Source organism: Triturus cristatus, chromosome 11 (assembly GCF_964204655.1).
Source record: "Triturus cristatus chromosome 11, aTriCri1.1, whole genome shotgun sequence".
In the NCBI taxonomy this organism is placed as follows: Eukaryota; Metazoa; Chordata; class Amphibia; order Caudata; family Salamandridae; genus Triturus; species Triturus cristatus.
The window spans coordinates 28,741,661-28,761,476 of record NC_140594.1 but is presented as its reverse complement, the minus strand read 5'-3'; the positions used below and the strand labels follow the sequence as shown (position 1 = coordinate 28,761,476).

The window sequence follows — 19,816 nt, the reverse complement described above, 5'->3', positions numbered from 1 at the left end:
GGGCAGGCAGTGGTCCCTGGGACCACTGCCTGCCCGTAAAAAATATTTTCGCATGCATTTGCAAAGGGGAAGGGGTCCCCTGGGGACCCCTTCACATTTGCAAATGCATTACCACCTACTTGATGTAGGTGGTAATTGCGAGTTTTGCGACCGCAATTGCGGTTGCAAAACATTAGTAAATGGGTTACAGAGTCGCTATTTGGAAGGGAACGTCCCTTCCAAATAGCGAGTCTCTAAACACTTTTTTGCGAGTCGCAATTAATTATCGACTAGCAAAATTGTTTTAGTGCATGGACATTCCAATTTAGCATGCGCAAACAGTTCGCTAACCCGTTTGCGCATGCTAAAATTGGTCGTACATCTGGCCCTATATTTCTCTCACATCTCTACACAAGGGAGTTGATGTTTTATGTACTTCCATATGTACGGAGGGGGTGTTCTACTCCCATTCTTACATAAGGCGTGGGTGTTTCACTCACATCCGTGCATAAACTAGCTACTGTGTAGCTTACATTTTCACGTTGAAGGTGTGTGTTTTACTCATATAGTACATAAGGGAATCCATGTGTGACGGTTCCCTTGTTGTGAAGCCAGTTAGGATCTCACTCTGAGGAAAAAGGCTTGGTGGATTTAATTTCAAGATGTGTTTGCACTTATCTCTCCGTTCAAGATGTTGCCTTAAATAGACTGGCGAAACACTAAAATACAGGATATAGAGAGTCACTATAACAAAGGCAAAAGGACTGCTCCTTTGTGATTATACACCTGCTTCTGAAATTGCAGATGTTGTACAGCAAGTTAGAGAACTTTAGAAGACAGCAATAGAAAGACTTATGGCATAGGGACGACTTTAAAATAATTGCTGATGGAGTATTAGTGGCAGTCTCCCTGGGTAGAGCGATTTTGGTCTGATATCTGGCAGGTCCTGAGGAAGATGGTGTCTACTTACACCTCAAGCCACCGAAACGCGTCGGCCATTGCTATTTCAGATCCTGCTTTAGGCAGTAGCTTCAAATGGTCGAGGAGACCAAAAATAATCTTATGTCTCCCACTCTCCTGACATATATAATTATGAATGCGGTTTGGATGTAGTTGAATGGATGTGTATGTATGAAAGTGTGTTGGCAGATTGTTTGTTGTCTCTCTACCTGGGGTTTTAAGATGTTGGTATATGATAATGTTGTTGTGATGCAAAAGCATATGTATATGTCTATTATATACATTTTATGTGTAAAATTGATAAAAGAAATGATAAAAATAATTTTTGATACAAAAAGAAAAATAAATAAATAATGTTAAGAATCACAATTATGTGTATATTTCTATATTTGATTGGTGCTTAAATCGTATGTTCAGCCCATATCGAATTGATGTCATATGAGAAAAAAGAAATATAGGTCGTGAGGGAGCTTTTGTTAATTAGATTGTGTTTTTTTTCCCCTCTTCTCCCTGACCTCAAAGTTTTTCCTTAGAGGGGGTCCCCTTATTTTGCATAGTCGATGTTATACCTACACCAGTACATAACGGATGTATATAGTTACATCTGTACATAAAGGACCTTTGACTTGCGTTTGCATGTTTATGGCGTGTGTTTTTCTCACATCTGTATAAAGGGAGAGGATATTTGACTTACATCTTTGCTTTTTTATGGAGAGAGATGATGTACTAATGTATCAACATCTGGCAGCACATATTATGGAATGTTGGATTTTGGTCTGAACATCTAGAACCAGATTCTTGGCTTACTTTAGTGGTCTAGGAAAGAGCTTTGGGATGCAATCAAGAGTTAATGTGGGTATACCCAGTGCATGAATGGTTGAAAACCTATTTGGCAGGAGTAATAATGCCTATTTGGCTGGGACTGCCCAAATCGATTGACTCCGTATTCTTCTTCAACAGATTTACGGTGATAAAGATTCGGACGGATTCTACAGAGGCGAGACATGCGGCAGAGTTGGGTTCATACCTTGTAACATGGTCTCTGAGATACAAGTCGAAGATGACATGGTGGACCAGCTCTTGAAACAAGGCTTCCTCCCACTCAACACCCCCATACAAAAAATAGGTAAGGATGCTGGCGACCTGAGGGTTAACACAATAATGGGCAAAAGTGAGTTCATCGGCCACAGCACAACTCTTGACACAAGAAATGTATCTGAGAAACACACACAGAAACAGTAAAGATAGGCACAAGAGGAATGAGTTGACAAATCCTTTAAAATGTATGTCAGTGAAAGGAGGAAATGGAAGGGTTGGGAGTGAGTGAGTGAGTGAGCATGAAGAGAGCAAGGCAAGACATGCAGTAAACATTCAGGGAAAAGCAGAATTGTTAATTAACTAAATACCATTAAGTACTCATAAAAGAAAAGGTCAGCTTCAGAGGAAGGAAAGGAAGGGTCGTGGTTACGAGCTCATGCTCGGAAGACGAGAGTGGAGGTAGACCAATTTCACAAAATCAGGAGACAGGAGTAGGCCAATAGCAGCAGGGCAGTCACTAGGAGATCAGGAGAAATTAGCGGAATCCCTTATAAAGGTAGAATGGTGCATAGAATCAGTACTGAGATCTTTAAGGTTGTTCCAGATCCAACACACAGCAGCTCTGGCGTTTTATCATTTGCAGCAGTACGTTGTCCTGTTCTACACCCTTCAGAGAGTAGTCACACTGAACACAGACAGGGCCTTCCTTGTTCGTATCAACCTGTGACTGACAGTCACTACTTAAGGCTCCAGCTCTAGTATTGTATACGATCCAAGGCACTCTGTGTATAGCCTTGTATATCACACTCAAGGCTCAGCAGGCGTGGCCTCCAGCCCTCAGTGTATGATCCAAGGCAGTGAGTAACTAGCCTTGGCCATCTCACTCAGGGCTCTGCAAGCACTGCCTCCAGCCCTCAGTGTTCGCTCCAATGCACGCTGGACTAGCCTTGGAAATCTCACTCAGGGCTCTGCAAGAATTGCCTCCAGCCCCCAGCGTTAGATCACACGCACTGCTGGCCTAGCCTTGGAAATCTCACTCAGGGCTCTGCAAGAATTGCCTCCAGCTCCCCGCGTTACATCCCACGCACTGCTTGACTAGCCTTGGATAGCTTACTCAGGGCTCGGCAAGCATTGTGTTGAAACCTCAGTGTTAGAGCATACTCCATGCTTGTCTAGCCCCCAATACACCACTTGAGGATATGCAAGCAATGTGTCCAACTCTCAATCCTGGAACGTAGACACTACTTGTTAGAATTTAATATCCCACTAATGTCTTTTGAAGCTTTGCCTCAAACCCTCACCTCTAGACCTCAAACACGGCTTGTCTACCCCTCACCATCCTACATGTGGCTATGGAATCACGCTTCCAAACTGCTGTTGAAGCCCCTATAAACTGCCACACCGTAGCTAGATCCAAGTAACACTTTACTAGTCCTGGTTGTCCCACTACTGAGATTCCACTCATTGTGTCTTCCACTCAGTGCTATAGCCCAGGTCATTATTGATCAGTCTTGGAGTTTTCATCCAAGTCTGTAAATGTTGCCTCTAACCCTGAGTTCTAGACCAAGGTACTCCCTTACTAGCCTTGCATATCCTATGTGAAGTGGAAACATTGCCTCCAGCCCTTAGTTCTAGACCATGGCACTCCCTGACTAGCCTTGAATACCCTGCTTGAAGATGTGCAAGCATTGCCTCCAGCCCTCAGTTCTAGACAAAGGAATTGCCTTACTAGCCTTGCATACCCTGCTTGAAGATGTGCAAGCATTGCCTCCAGCCCTCAGTTCTAGACCATGGTACTTCCTTATTAACCTTGCATAACCAGCTTGAAGATGTGCAAGCATTTCCTCCAGCCCTCAGTTCTAGACCATGGTACTTCCTTACTATCCTTGCATACCCTGCTTGAAGATGTGCAAGTATTGCCTCCAGCCCTCAGTTCTAGACAAAGGCACTGCCTTACCTACCTTGCATACTCTACTTGAAGATGTGCAAGCATTGCCTCCAGCCCTCAGTTCTAGACCATGGCACTTCCTTACTAGCCTTACATACCCTGCTTGAAGATGTGCCAGCATTGCTCCCCAACCCTTCGAGCTAGACCCCAGACATTCCTTGCCTGGCCACGGATACCCCATTTTTATCTTTGTAAGCCTTACTTGGAGCCTCAATGCCAGACATAAGCACTGCTTCACCAGCCTAAGCCTTTGACAGAATACTCAGTCCTCTCCATGCATGGACCCCTGTTTTTAGGGCGGTCTTCACTGAAACCTAGCCAACTGCCCAGCTGATCCCATTCACAACTGCCCAGCTGATCTCATTCACAACTGCCCAGCTGATCTCATTCACAACTGCCCAGCTGATCTCATTCACAACTGCCCAGCTGATGTCATTCACAACTGCCCAGCTTATCCCACTCACAACTGCCCAGCTGATGTCATTCACAACTGCCCAGCTGATGTCATTCACAACTGCCCAGCTGATCCCACTCACAACTGCCCAGCTGATCCCATTCCCAACTGCCCAGCTGTTCTCATTCACACCTGCCAAGCTGATCCATTCCCAACTGCCCAGCTGATCCCATTCACAACTGCCCAACTGATCCCATTCGCAACTTCCCAACTGATCCCATTCGCAACTGCCCAACTGATCCCATTCGCAACTTCCCAACTGATCCCATTCGCAACTTCCCAACTGATCCCATTCGCAACTTTCCAACTGATCCCATTCGCAACTTCCCAACTGATTCCATTCGCAACTGCCCAACTGATCCCATTCGCAACTGCCCAACTGATCCCATTCGCAACTGCCCAACTGATCCCATTCGCAACTGCCCAACTGATCCCATTCGTAACTGCCCAACTGATCTCACTCACAACTGCCGAGCAGCTTATCTCACTAATGACTTGGCAGCTCACTAAATCCTCAAGCCTACCCAGTAGGAATCCTGCTGCCAAAAACTATGTGCAATTCAGGTGCTTAGAGCTTTCACGCCTTCTCACACTTAGCTTTTCGATCTGTCCTTTTATAGGAGCACGGGTCTGTTATTCGGGATTTTAAAATATAGTGGTTTTATTCCCATTCTAAAAGCTATTAAATGCCTTTCAGCTGGGTTTCCAAGATGGCGCAGAGTTGCTTCCGGTCCCATACAAAGCACACAATCTGCAGAAGCAAACACTGGATTTGGAAACACCAGTCTCGCCAGAGCACCAGATTAACAATGTCCCTTTATGAAAGCCTTAATAACCTCGTCTGCTTGAGATGTGACTCTGTTCTTGTGGCCGTCAAGAGGTTAAAACACAGGTAGTTAGTTGGATTGGTTGAAGTGAAAATCAGGAGGGCCTGTACAATAATGTTATGTAAATGAATGGATGTGTGAGTTTGTTTTGCTTTATCTTTTGTCCTCACAACATCGCGGAGAGCGTTGTTGAATCTCTGACCAGCCTTTTCCTCTTCTTCACTTGTCTGCATCGCTTTCCTGAAGTCAACTGCGATCGCTTCCGAGACAGCCCCCGCTCTGCCCACCGCAGGTCTCGCAAGTCTAAGAGAGGTCTGTGCATGATTGCAACTCCTAGCACGCTATCACCCGCTACAAGCGCTTGCGCTCAAGCCATTGCGTCTTTTATTGTTTTGCGCAAGTACATCTCATCTGCTTGATTCATCTTTTCAATCCTGTCCAATCTGTTTCATGCTTTTTAAAAACGATGACAATTAAAATATTTCTTCTAGTTCTTTACAGTTCATTTCTTGAGACCACCCCTGGGAGAGTGTCTGTGGCATATTTTTGTATCTGTGTGTTTTTCCAATCAATACACCTTCTTTTGCTCTATAGAGACAGTCATTGGTAGTGTGTAGGACATGAGGGTGAACAGTTAGCAGTTCCCAGTGTGATGTCACATCAGTGAGACAAGCTTCCAGTGTGATGTCACATCAGTGAGACAAGCTTCCAGTGTGATGTCACATCAGTGAGACAAGCTTCCAGTGTGATGTCACATCAGTGAGACAAGCTTCCAGTGTGATGTCACATCAGTGAGACAAGCTCCCAGTGTGATGTCACATCGGTGAGACAAGCTCCCAGTGTGATGTCACATCAGTGAGACAAGCTCCCAGTGTGATGCCACTTACAAGAAGGACCGATCTCAGCGTCATGTCAATGCAGTAAGCGAGGACAGCCCTCCATGTGATATCAGTGCAGTAGATTCAGTTCTTAGTACCGAGGTCCCCTAGGGACAGGCGTCCTCCCTCGCTGTACTGAGGGCAGCTCAGAGTTTGATGTCACTGAGATGAAACTACAGGCAGATTATCTCCCAGTGCAGTGGTACTGCAGTGAGAGTTGCTCCAGAATGAACACACTGTAGTGCGAGCAGCTTTTAGAATCACTTTCCTCCAGTGAGTGCAGATCCTACCTTAAGCCAGCTCTTGATCTGAGATCACTGCAGTGAAGGTGGTTCTTATTGAGAGGTGGGAGTGATATCAATGTGACGTTGCAACCCTAAGGCGGCTCCTAACGTGATGTTACCACAGAAAGGGCAGCCCTGAATGATACATCACTGCAAGTAAGGGCAGCTCACGTTGATGCCTCAGGCTACCAGTGAAACCAAGTTCATGCAGCCACTCCCAACAAGAAAAAGGTATACAAAAATGGCCACATTAAATGTATATCCAATACACCGCTTGGATATGCTTTGGGTGTATGCAGGACGTTCGCTCATTGCACCACTGGCTTTTCATGCCACTCAACTCACTTCGTCGCTCCACAGTTTTTTTTCTTTCTACTTTTCTCAAATGGTTCCCATGGGCAATTTGAAAGAATAAATTACCTACCTTTAGTAGTGTTCTTTCAGATAGATACAGAAGCTCCTACCGATTCCTATAGTGAACTCCTTCTCAGCAGCAGAATGATCTGGAAATATTTTCTTCAGCAAAGTGGTGTCACTAGAATATGCGGACAGCTGTTCGCATCAGCCATGGCGTTGCCCATCTACACCGGCAACAACTTAGTGTACTATATAGTTAGCTGCATGCACTCGTAACATCTGTTCCATCTATTTTTCCACCTCTGGTAACATCTGGTTCGAGGCATGTGTGCTGTAGATACACATGCTTTGCATAAGTCTGCCATCTACGGTTGGGCTCAAATGATTACAAGTTGTTTTTGTTCCAAGAAGTTTTCTTCGACTCACAAGGCTGTGTGACTCCTCCTCTTGGTAATAGTGCACATGGTTATTGACGCCATCTTCAGATTGTTTTTTTCCACCGACCGGTTCGGATGCAGGGTCTTGCACTCCAGTTCGAGACTCTTTCGGGCTCCCTTCAGTCCTTTTGTATATTTCGACTCTATTGTCTTGATCGGTTTACTATTGAATCCCATACACCCTTTCAGTAGCAGGTCTTTGGTTCGCATCCGAGGCCACAACACCTCGGTCTTTGGTTTTGGCACCGAAACAGAGACTCCTTATTTCTGAACATACTATTCCTTCACCGAATATAAATCTTCCACCACCGAAATGCTTTGTTTTCAGTCCAAAATCTCCTCCAGAGCCAATTCTCGAGCAATTTCATCAGAAGCTCGATCCGAAACAAAAAAAATTGCGAATTCATCTTGGAACTAAGAAAATAATGATACAACCACCAAAACAACCGACTTCTAAGAAGCAGTTGAGTTTTGAAGAGGCATTGGACATTCCTGTTCAACCTGTAAAGAAGAAAAGAAAGGATGCTGCAACTAGTCCCTAGCACATTCCCATTCCCACTTCACCTATATCACAAACACCTCCTCCACCACCTCACTCACCACATTTGAGGCAGGTACTATATCCCCTCAATCTATAGTAGAGGAAGATCGGGATATGCCAGATGACACACAGCCAGGGATCCTTGGGATGCTTATGATATTGAGCCTCAAGCAGACCTGACCCTGACTTATATCCCACTCGCCCATCACCACCTGATGATGCCTCAACTTATCAGGACCCAATGGCAGCCACATTCCATCAAGTATCTCTATGTAAAGACTCAATGGAGGAGGATTTTCTGTTTGAGACTTTTTCTGATACACAGAGAGGGGCACAGTATTTACCATTACTCAAAGGTATTACATGTCATTCAGATGAAATTTTTAAAGATCCAGTCAAAGCGAGGATTATTACTCCACGCATTGACAAAAAGTACAAAGCAGCACCGTCAGACCCCATTTTTTATTGAAGATCAACTAACCCGGACTCTCTAGTAGTGTCAAACGCAAGGAAAAGGGCTAACTGCCAAACAACTGGAGACCCACCACCTCCAGAAAGAGTCCAAGCTCATAGATGCCTCTGGTAAAAATGGTGGCACAAGCAGCTAATCATTGCTGTCTAGCCAACAGCCAAGCCTTGTTAGCAAGGAATGACCGGGCCGCTGGGACGAAAGGGAATGGCTCCTCCAACACCTCCCAGGGAAGCCTATAAAAAGGGGTCAAGAAATAGTAAATTAAGGTGAACTTATTACCAACAATTCTATTAAATGTGCCCTGAATCCAGCCGACACCACTGCTAGGGGTATAAACACGAGTATCCTATTACGTGGGCACTTATGGTTAAGTGTGTCAGGATTTAAGCCTGAAGTGCAGCAGGCCATACCAAATCTCCTGTTTGATAAATAACATCTTTTTGGACCTCAAGTGGACCCAGCCCTTGAAAAAAGAAAGGAGGACACTGAGGTAGGAAATTCAACGGGAGCTCTTCAAACTAACAAGGACCATGGTCCTTTTCGAAGGCCCAATTACAACAAGGTGCAAAAACAACTACCATAGATACCTCTGTATCACAATACAACAACCAGGGACAAACCTCTACATCTAGAACCTTCTACAGAGGTTCTTATAGAGGAAATAATTTGAAAAGAGGATGCAGAGAAAACAATACCCATTCCTCAAATGCCAATAACAAGCAATGACTTACTTACCAATCCCCCAGAACGCCTAACACCTGCCGGGGTCATCTTCAACAGTTTCTCAACAATTGAAACTCAATCACAACAGACTAATGGATCTTGGACATTATCCAACATGGATATAGTCTGGAGCTTATAACTCCTCCAAATATCTCACCTGGCGAACACAAACTAGCTACACAACTTCAAATCCTTCTGCAACAAGAGATAACAGCTCTGTTACAATATGGAGCAATAGAAACAGTTCCACAGCAATTTCAGGGCCCTATACTTTATCATCCATAAAAAAGAAGGATCCCTACGGCCCATTCTCGATCTCAGACCATTAAATCATTATATCCTATTAAAACACTTCCATATGGTCACTCTCCAAGAGATCAATCCGTTATAACAAAAAGTGGACTTCATGGCCGCTTTAGATCTAAAAGACGCCTATTTCCATATACCAATTCATCCTGCATACAGGAAAGACCTCAGATTTCTGTTTCAAGGGAAACATTATCAGTTCGAAGTTCTTCCCTCTGAGATTACCACTGCACAAAGAGTATTCACAAAGTGTCTAGCAGTGGTAGCAGCACAACTGCACAGACAAAATATTCATGTCTTCCCATATCTAGACAACTGGCTAATCAAAGCAAACCACTTCAATCTTTGCAACCAAAACACTCAACGAACCCCAAATTTGCTACATCAACTAGCGTTTACCATCAACCTACAAAAGTCTCAACTACTACGAGCCGCTACTACACAACATAGTAATATTAATTCAACAGTTTGAAACAGGAAGTCACATTCCTGCCAAAACATTTCTCAGACGTATGGGCATGATGGCATCCTGTATTCACATAGTCCCACATGCCAGGCTGAATATGAGACCTCTACAACAATGTCCCTCTCAACAATGGGCTCAATCACTGGGTCAGCTTCACAATCTAGTGTTGGCAGACAACCACACACATTATTCTCTGCAATGGTGGAATTCACAAAATCTATCCAAGGGGCGGCCATTTCAGGACCCAGTTCCCCATATAATTCCAAGAACAGATGCATCCCTAACAGGTTGGGGAGCACATCTCAACTACCTCACTATTCAGGGAACACAAGAACCTCCATCTCAGTCACCTAGAGCTGCAAGCTGCTCATCTAGCAATCAAAGCATTACTACCTCACCTACAACACAAAGTTGTCCTCAATCGAACAGACAATATGACAACTATGTATTATTTACAAAGGGGGAGGGCTCTCTCCAATTATCTCACCTGCCCACCTGGTACAGAAAATATGGAGGTTACTAATACACCACAACATTCACTTGCTGGCAGAACATGTCCCAGGGACAAGCAATCAAATTGACGACTTTCTGACAGAAAGCAACAACAAGTCCATGAATGTGAAATTCACCCCAAGGTTCTTCAACCATACTTTCACAAATGGGGGTTTCCAGAAATAGACCTATTTGCAACAAAAGAAAACACAAAATGCCCACACTTCGCAAGCAGGTATCCACACCATCAATCCAAAGGCAATGCTTTATGAATCAACTGGTCAGGGATATTTCCATACGTGGTCAGGAAACTCAGACACACATCTCTCGTTATGATATTAATAGCTCCAACATGGGCTCGACAACCGTGGTTCTCAACACTCCTAGAACTATCTCTAGTCCCACACAGGAAGTTTCCCCTTAACCCGGACCTTCTCACTCAGAACAACGAACACTAAGACATCCTAATCCCAAATAAATGAATCTTGCAAATTGGCTCCCGAAGTCTTAGAATTTCGATACATAAATTTCCCTCAAGAATGAACATTCTTGAAGAGGCTCGTAAACCTACTACAAGGTAATGTTTTGCAGCAGCATGAAAACGTTTTGTTATGTTCTGCCACAAACAAGACATCAATACTCTTCATGCAAAAGTACAAACAATCATTTTTTACCTGTGGCATTTACAAAATGCAGGGTTAGCAGACACTTCTATGCAATCTGCAGAATAGACAAGACATATCTGTGTTTAAAATACCAGTCATCAAAGCCTTTATGGAAGGACTTAAAATAATAATTCCTCCTAGACTTCACCTGCTCCAGCAAGGAACTTAAACATTTTCCTAACAAGACTAATGGGTCCACCTCTTGAACCACTACACTCTTGTCAATTTCAGTACCTTTCATGGAAAGTTGCATTTTTAATCGGTATTACTTCTCTTAAAGGGTCAGTGAAATATGGGAATTAACTCTTGAAGAGCCTTTCTTTCAAATACATCGTGACAGAGTAGTGCTTAGAACTAACCCACAATTCCTACCAAAGGTGGTTTCCAATTTTCATTTCAATCAATCCATTGACATACTTATTTCCACAACCAAACACAGTTGCAGAAATGGCATTACACAATTCAGTTGTCAAAAGGGCACTAGTGTACTACATTGACAGAACTAAATCATTCAGAAGACAAAGCAATTCTTTTTTGCCTTTGCACCTCCTTGTATGGGAAAGGCAATATCTAAATCAGACATTTCAAGATTGATAGTTAAATGCATTCAAACTTGTTATATCAAAGCTAAACCACTTGTACCTGTTCCCCCCAAAAGCCCCCTCCACTAGAAAGATTGGAGCTTCCATGCCTTTCTTGGGGAACATTCCTATTGTGATATATTTAAAGCAGCAACATGGTCTCCTCCACACACCTTTATACAACATTATTGTGTGGATGTATTTGCATAACAAGACAATGTTGGTCAGGCAGTACTTAAAACTCTTTTTCAGACAACTGCTACCCCCAAAAGTTAACCACTACTTAGGGAGAGGGACTGCTTAACAGTCTATGCAAAGCTTGTGTATCTACAGCACACATGCCTCGAAAGGATTATGCTACTTACCCTGTAGGCATCTGTTCCGTGGCATGTAGTGCTGTAGATTCACATGCACCAACCCTCCTCCCCAATAATTCTTGTGTAGGTTGCAGTTCACACACTTTAGTTCATATTTACGCATGGACATCTATAGCTTACATATACGGCATGCTTACATTCTCACCTACCCACGGCAAAACAATCAGAAGATGGTGTTGATGACCATGCGCAGTATGAATTTAAATAATTTTATTAACTGTTCGATTAATTAAAATTGTTACAATAAAGGCAAAAACGCTGTTAAAAAAATAAAATAATAATTGAACTAGGCAGTTCCTCCCTCATGCCCCCAGCACCCTTCCCTACCCATCCATATTCTGGCTTTTGTGCTCAGCCGTTTACCCTTAGGCACGTTAAAAGTCCCTAGTGTTACCTGAAATTAATTTTTGATTAAAACAAATTGTTACAACATTTTTAAAAAACTACTTGGACTTAATAGTTCTGATTAAAAGGACGGCACTCCTCTGTGCCTGTAGGGGACCAGCCTGCTTGTTTCAGGGAGATTTGGCGTGTCAGTTTCAGGAGCGTGATTGAATTCCTGCGAGTCCTTTAGGGCAATCCTGATCAGGTGCGTGAATTTTCCCAATCTTGCTAAATTCATTGTCTCTGATTTGGAAAAACATAAGGCTGAGGCTTCTTTGCAGGTCTTTGCTCCATTATCAATGCAGATCCGGCGAAGGAGGCGCCGATGTTCAATATTCAGTTTGGGGCAACAGTACAGGAGGTGCAGCCAGGATTCCTTCGGGAAAGATTACAGCCTACATTCTGTATTTTCCCCCTTACGTGCCCATGCCAGATTAAAATCAGCGATACATAACATTGTAAGTCTCAAAAAAAGTATTTTACTTCGGGCTTGCGGTGTCAGGGCCTCGCTTAGGTAGGGTTGGGCTTTTCCCGGCATGTATGATTTGTTCAGTGGCTCTAGGTTAGGACTTGAGCGAAGGACCTTAATGTCTTGAGCAAAGGATATTTAACAGACTTGTTTATTTACTGCTTTCTTCCAGGGATTAAGTGGAATTTCCAAAAGCCGTAGGCTTGCTGCCTCTGTCTTCAGTGTGTTAATAGCACTTCCCAGACGGGCATGCCAGACTGACCCCACCTCCTCGAAGGCGGATCTCAATTGATATCTTAAGGAGTCTGCTGGAGCCCTCAAAATCCTTAGGTATAGCTTTATAAGGTCCCCGTGGCAAGTCAGATCCAGCCTCTGGAGGCCAAGCTCTAATCTCAGCCTTGATTTCCTGGCTGTCCTCGGGATAAGCAGCACTGATTTGTATGCTTTGGCTTGGACTCAATTTTAAAAAGCATCGAACGACCCAGGGAAGGCCAAGTGACCGTAACTGATAGCTGGAAGCAGTTTTGCTTTTAGAACAGTCAGTCTTGGTCCAGCCGAAGGACTTAGCAGGTGTTGGCTCAGTTCTTTAGCAGGTGCGTGACATTGTTGGCCTTGGAGGTCAGATGTTTCAAATGGATGTTCACATTGGTCCGTTCTGAGAGCCAGACCCCAAGATAGTTGTAGGAAGCCACTGTGCCAATTAGCAGATCACCCAGGAGCCATTGTGATTGCCTTTTGAGGTGGTATCTCCCGAAGACGATTACCTTGGTCTTCCCCTGGTTGACTGTCAGGGAGTTAGCCTTATTAAAGCGATCCAACGCGTGTAGGGCTCTTTGGAGGCCCACTTTGGCGTGATCCATTATTGCTGTATCATCAGCATATTTTAGTACCGACAGACTTACACTTCCCTGCCTAGGCGCTACTAAGGTGGTGCCTTGCAGAGCAGCCCCCAGGTCTGTGGTGTACAAATTGAAGAGGATGGGCTCCAACACACAGCCCTGTTTAAGCCTGTGGTTTGTGGCAATTTTGGGGGTCACTGTGCAGGAGCTTGTTTGGACCTGCACCCAGGTATCCTCATATAGGGATCTTATCACGTTCAGTAGCTTAGATGGAAATCCCCAGTTGTCTAATTTCCACCACAACCTTCTGTGATCCCCTTTGTCAAAAGCTGTGCAGTAATTGATGAAACAGCAGAACAATGGAAGACTTGTCTTCTTCACCACCTGGGTTGATAAATGAGCTAACACCAGGATGTTATCCAAAGTCGACGACTGTGACCTAAAGCCTGACTGATAGAAGGAGATAATGCCCTTTTCTTGCGCCCGAGACTCCAGATCCTTCAAGAGGAGACAAGCCCTTTGCTTCAAGATTGAGAAGGGCAATTAGCCTGTAGTTTGATGGCTTCAAACGGTCGCCTTTTTTAAAGATGGTGACAAGTATAGAGCCCCCCCAAGAATCTGGTGTCCTAGCTGTAGAAAGGATGTTGTTAAAGAGCGGGGTTAGCATTGCTGCCCAGAAATCTGGTGCTATTTAAATACAGGTGCAGGTAACCCATTGGCCCTGGAGCTCCATCGTTTCTCATTTTCTTGAAGGTCGTGGTAACCGTGTCGGAATTGATCAAACCTGGCGACCTGCAATGCTCCTCTTCCCAGGAGTTCTGATATATAGGACCATTGTCAAACGGGACATTCGAATCTTGGAGGTCTATATTATTTAGCCGGCTCTGCCCCTCCTTACAGCTCATCGCTTCCATAGCTACCTTTGTTGGAGGGAGCGTACAAGCATAGTTCCGTTACGTGATTTGACCAATCATGCTCAGCCACTCTGTTTTCTCCCGGTGCCCCTCGACTGCTCAACTGATTGATGTGCCTCCTCAGCCGGAGGGGTTCTTTTCCTTCAACAGAGAGAGCACTTTGAGCCATTCCCTTTCTGTATGTTCCTTTTTGTGTTCCTACAGTTTCTTTCATAAGGCTGACCTTAGAGCTGTAACCGACGGTCCCTCAGCTGGTAGGCCCCCTCTTTTCCTTGCTTCTAAGGCCTTAGGGAAGCCCGTTTGCCTTCAGGTATGTCTTTTGGGTGGCGTTTGCTTCCTACAATGATGGCACTTTGATGCATGGACGTTGATGCTGAGGGTTTCCCAGCTTCAATTGGAGGTCCTCTACGATGTTCTCCCAATCCTTTATAGATGTGTTGATGGAGTGCCTTCCTGCTTCGGATCCAGCCAAGCTCGCATCTTCTCTCTGAGGCTGATGGAGGAGGCTTGGTGTTCTCGGTATTCTGAGCTTCTTGGTCATGACATTTGGTCCAGTGGATTTGTGCCACTGTCACTGGAGCGTGTTCCACTTTTGTCGATGCTGCCTCATATTTCCTGTCGAGTGAGGAGTCGAGCACCTTTTATTTGGATAAGGGTATAATGTCGCCGATATGGGACCTGGTGATAAGAAGAAAGTCATCCATTTCCTGCTCACTACAGCTTACCGGACTTGAAAATAGTCCTCTTTTGGTGGTATGCAGGCAGTGGGGGGGGTTTCTACTCGCACTTGTGCTACTAGTTTCCTGTAAAATGCACTTGTCGGAACCAGGAGGTGGTTCATCCTGAGATTCCTCCATTTGACAGCCCTGAACAGTGCCCTGGGTGGTGCAGGAGTTGCCTCTATTTAGAAGAAAGTGCACGATTGATCCCCTTTGCGGGGCGGATTGGAGGGTCTGCTTAGGGCTCGCTGGCAGAATTGTACTCCTTGTGATCCATTTATTGGCGATTGCCGGCTGACCGTTTCTTCAGGGATCGTGAGTGAGCGGTCCTTCTTTTTGGGTGCCATCTTGCTGAACCACACAATGAAGTTATTTTACCATCTAAGCGGGCCATCTGGCCTGGTCTGGGGCAGCGTTGATACTGCTATAGTGCAGGTGTGATCAAACCACCAGGTCCTGTCTGGTACAAGGATTTTGTACTGGTTTTGTGAGGACCCCTGCTTGGACGACTGCCGGTGCCTGCGCAATGCTTTCAATTGATGGTCTGTACTGCTTTTCCTTTGATTGGCCCTGCTCTTGGACGTGGGCTCTGGATTTTACTGCTCCACTCAGCCGTCCCAGTATGCCATCCGGCCGTCCCGTTGTCCTGCCACCCCCCACAATGCTTGAGGGCGTGGGGTAGGCTTGTTGCTAACTGCAGCAAGAGGCGGGTGGTAGGAGAGGGAGCACAGCATAGACAGAAGACCTGCAGTATGTGCAGGCAGCCCAAGGCGGGGGGCGGGAGTGAGAACAGCGAGTGCGGCTTTTCACCAACTTGCAAGCCACACCCACCTGATCCGGTGCCGCAGCTCTGCCTGCTACTGCCTCCGCACACTGTCACCGTACCTCTGGAGTCGGCTTTGCGGGTTCACTGCCCTTGATGGAGGATAGTGCAGGATGATGCAAAGCAGTCAGTCAGGCTGGCCCCCTCAGACTATAGAACGGTCACGATAAACATAGAGGAAAGCGCAGCTGACGGCTTTCTCTCCCAAGGCTGTCGCTGCACCGCCCACAGGATAGCATGTTAGCGTCCCCACAGGAAACTCATCAGATCTAGCCGAGCGAAGTATTACCAAGAGGAGTCACACAGCCTTGTGACTCAAAGAAAACTTCTTGGAACAATAACAATTTGTAATCACCCGAACCCAACACCCAATGGCAGACGTATGCAAAGCATGTGTATCTACAGCACTACATGCCAAGAACAGATGCATATAGGGTAAGTAACTTAATCTTTCTATCTATGTTTCCACCTCTGGCAGGACAGAGCCAAAGAAAAGAACACTAAAGTAAAGCAGCCACAATTATTGAGTAACAGAGCAGAGACCTACATCACCGAGCTGAGATGGATTGAGACAAATGAATGAATAGAAGCCCCTGTAGCTGCAAGGGAGTTCTTGGATCTGAACTCCTTTTGAGAGGAGAATTAGCTGCCATCCCTATTGCCTGATAGCTCATAGTAGAGTCATGAACATCAAACGTGAGTTTGCTTTCTTACTGACTAAAACGTTCTTAAGTAATGAAATGTTGTCTTCTGGTCTGAAAGGCTGCGTCCTGGCTGAGAGTTCTCCAAAGATGAAACCTCTGAACTTGTCAATCGTCTGAGAAAAATGAGGCCGGGGAAATAATTGCAGATATCTTTTGAAATGTATGAAACTTCAACGCTACAGTTCGTAAAAAGAAAGGATCTGAACAGTGTGATTCTTAGAAAAGATAGCAAAAGGAGATGTCAAAAGGGCTTGTAATTCACTCATTTAATATGACCAACAAAATCAGAGTTTTCCTAGTAAGAAACTTTAAGCATTTGTTGGGTCAACTATCGCTGATGGATCTACAATGGTTGACCCTCAAGAAGGATGAGACAAGATTAAGGTCGTGTAAGGCACCTTGAATAGGACAACGATTCTGGAGTCCCTTCTGGAATCATTGTAGCACCTTAAGCAGAAAACCTATCAGGGGAATAATACAAGCGAGATGACATCTAGATACTGGTTGACAGGGCTCGTATTAAGGTCATTCTGCGCACGCAAAACTATTAACTGCAGGATGTGAGTTGTGAATGCTCGAAAAAGATCTAATGCTTCACTGCAACGCCAGAGGGGAGCACCATTCACATGCCTAGAGAAACAGCCCAGGCACAATGGGCGTCTAGTGGCCAAAAGACCATCACAAATGTCAGATGGAAAGTCATAAGCAGTAAGAGAGGACCACTCACGTTCTAAGCGTACAGACTGGAGGACTTCATGTCTGGATAAAAAACTCTGTCTCTCAGAGAAACAGCCAGGGGTCTGATAGGCTGCAGCAGGTCTGGAATCCAGAGCTTATCATAATCACTCGAGCGCTGTGAAAACATATGTTCTGGAATTCCCCTTGCACTTAAAGAAAAAAGGAATGCATTAGTGAAGTCAAAATTTCCATGGCAACATCAGGGCATCCCCTATCGGAAACTCCCTGGAACTAAAGGTGGTCAACATCTTCTAGGAAGGCACAGACAGATCCACCTCTAGCAGATGAATGAAAAGACATTTCTAGAGCGCATGGCTACCCGGAGGCATCCCAGCGCTAGTGCACACCACTCCGAGATTGAAGGATTTACAGAAATAGGAAGGTCTTTAAAAGCTTGCGAAAAGTAAGGTAATTTGGTTCACAATGAATCCACAAAGGTAAGTTGTTCCACAGTTTAGCAGGATTGTACGTGAAGCGGCGACCGCCGCTTAGTGCTTTCTTTACTATAGGGACTGCTGCTAACTGCTTATTGTCAGATCTAAGTGACCTGGAAGGGCGATAAGATTAAATGAGGGATCTGAAAATGGGAGGTCCTTTTCCTGCTAAGGCCTTGTGAGTGATACACATCGCCTTGAAATGAACTCTTTCATGGATCGGCAACCAGTGGAGCGCAGTCAGCGAGGGTTTGACCGAAGTACATTTTGAAGAATTAGTGAGTAGCCGCGCTGCACAATTCTGCATGATCAGCAATTTTTTAATAGTAGAAAGGGGGGCTCCTAGATAAAGACCATTAGCGTAGTCAAGGCGAGATAAGATGAATGCCTGTACTAATACTCTTCTAGCAGGAAACGGAAGCAGGGGGAGGATCTTTCTAAGCATTCTTAATAATCCATAGCAGCAGGCTGCTACCTTGCGTGCTTGCTCTTTAAAGTCTAAATTGTGGTCTACCCATACACCAAGACTCTTGATTTGGGCTTTGGGAGAGGGGGGAGGGCCAAGACAATTAGGCCAGGAGGAGGCTATTCTCCGTGCGGAATGATTACCCAGGAGCATCAGTTCTGTCTTTGCTCCATTAAGTTTCAGGTAGGAATTGTCCATCCACCTTGAGACCTTTTCCAAGCAAAGTGCCAGGCCTGGGACTGAGTTGTCCTCTTGACTGAGCGACACCACTAGCTGAGTGTCATCAGAATACGTGATGATCTGAATACCAAAGGGTATTACTATTTCTGCCAAAGAGCTCATATAAACGTTAAATAGAGCCCTGAGGAACCCCACATCTAAGGGGCAATGGCTTTGAAAATCTGATCTGCAAACGATCATGAGGGCTCTCCCTCTTGTGGCTCACCAAGGACAACCTTTTGAGAAAGAGCCCTTTGGGATTCTCCTTCCGTCCACCAGAGCTGTTGACAGACCAGGTTCTTTGCCTAGGACTCCGTCCCTGTGCTCTACCGCGTGTAAGCACATTGCTTGGACCCGCTCCTGCTTCTAGTAGAACACGGCTGCTGTGTTGTTGGTAAGGATCTTAAGTTGCCCGCTATGCTAGGGACAAAGAAAGACTTTAAATACCGATCAAACTGCTCTCAGCTTCAAATGACTGGAATGGCAGCAGTGTTATTGATGCAACAACAGAGTCTGCTGCAGACATGTCCATGGATGCTCCCCAAGCTTGAAATGATGCACGTGACCCCATCATTTGAGGCCACTGAGAGTGGTTCCTACTTGAGATATATTGGGGATATCCACCACTTCAAAGACATAATCAGAAGTGGTATAAGGTTGATGTTGTTCTGCAAGAGATCGTAAAATTGGTTCCACTGTCACAGTGTCCACTGCCAGGATTTTGTGCAGCTGAACTGGGGATATTAGAAAGACGGAGGACTGCATCAGACCGAGAAACCTCAACACAGATGTGGCTGTCTGAAGTGTATTCTGAAAACTTTGACAGCATGACTTGAACACTGGACAACCTGTACATCGGAAGATTGGTGGCAAGTGTCTAACCTGACTCCTGTAGCCTGATTCGACTATGTTGGAGACGGAGATCATTTTCGAATTGTTGTGAACCTGAGATTCTGTGAAAGGTGATCATACTGGCAAAGTATCTCAATGGAAATTGAAGAGATTAGGCCTCATCTAATTATGGCCAGATTTAATAATCCTGATGATGTAAGTGAGCGACTACCAATGCCATCAACTTTGTGAGGACCAGAGAGACGGAAGCTAGGCTGAATGGCAGAGCCAAGAATTGAATATTGCGTTAGAGATTCGGAGATGGGCAATATGGGTTTCAAAATTTGACGCCCTAACACAAGCCTCAAGTTTTGTCTGCACATAGGCACGATGGGAACAGTGTCAATGAGCTGTCAGAGCCAATGAGACTAGCCAGCCTTACATTTGAAATATATTATCTGATGTATGACAACTATCATGAATTCCTCCCT

The 19,816-nt window shown here is 45.0% G+C and overlaps 1 protein-coding gene across 8 annotated transcripts in view; it reads left to right on the top strand.

Moving 5' to 3' along the window:
- Positions 1-19,816, top strand: part of RIMBP2 (RIMS binding protein 2) — a 1,529,140-nt gene that overhangs the window by 1,406,932 nt on the left and 102,392 nt on the right. For 5 of the 8 annotated variants that reach the window (XM_085633657.1, XM_085633660.1, XM_085633659.1 and 2 more), the window contains 2 exons: positions 1,900-2,065; positions 5,453-5,518. In XM_085633657.1, the coding sequence (XP_085489783.1) occupies positions 1,900-2,065; positions 5,453-5,518 (232 nt within the window). The remainder of the gene's footprint in view (positions 1-1,899; positions 2,066-5,452; positions 5,519-19,816) is intronic. The other 3 variants (XM_085633661.1, XM_085633658.1, XM_085633662.1) reach the window with 1 other exon arrangement.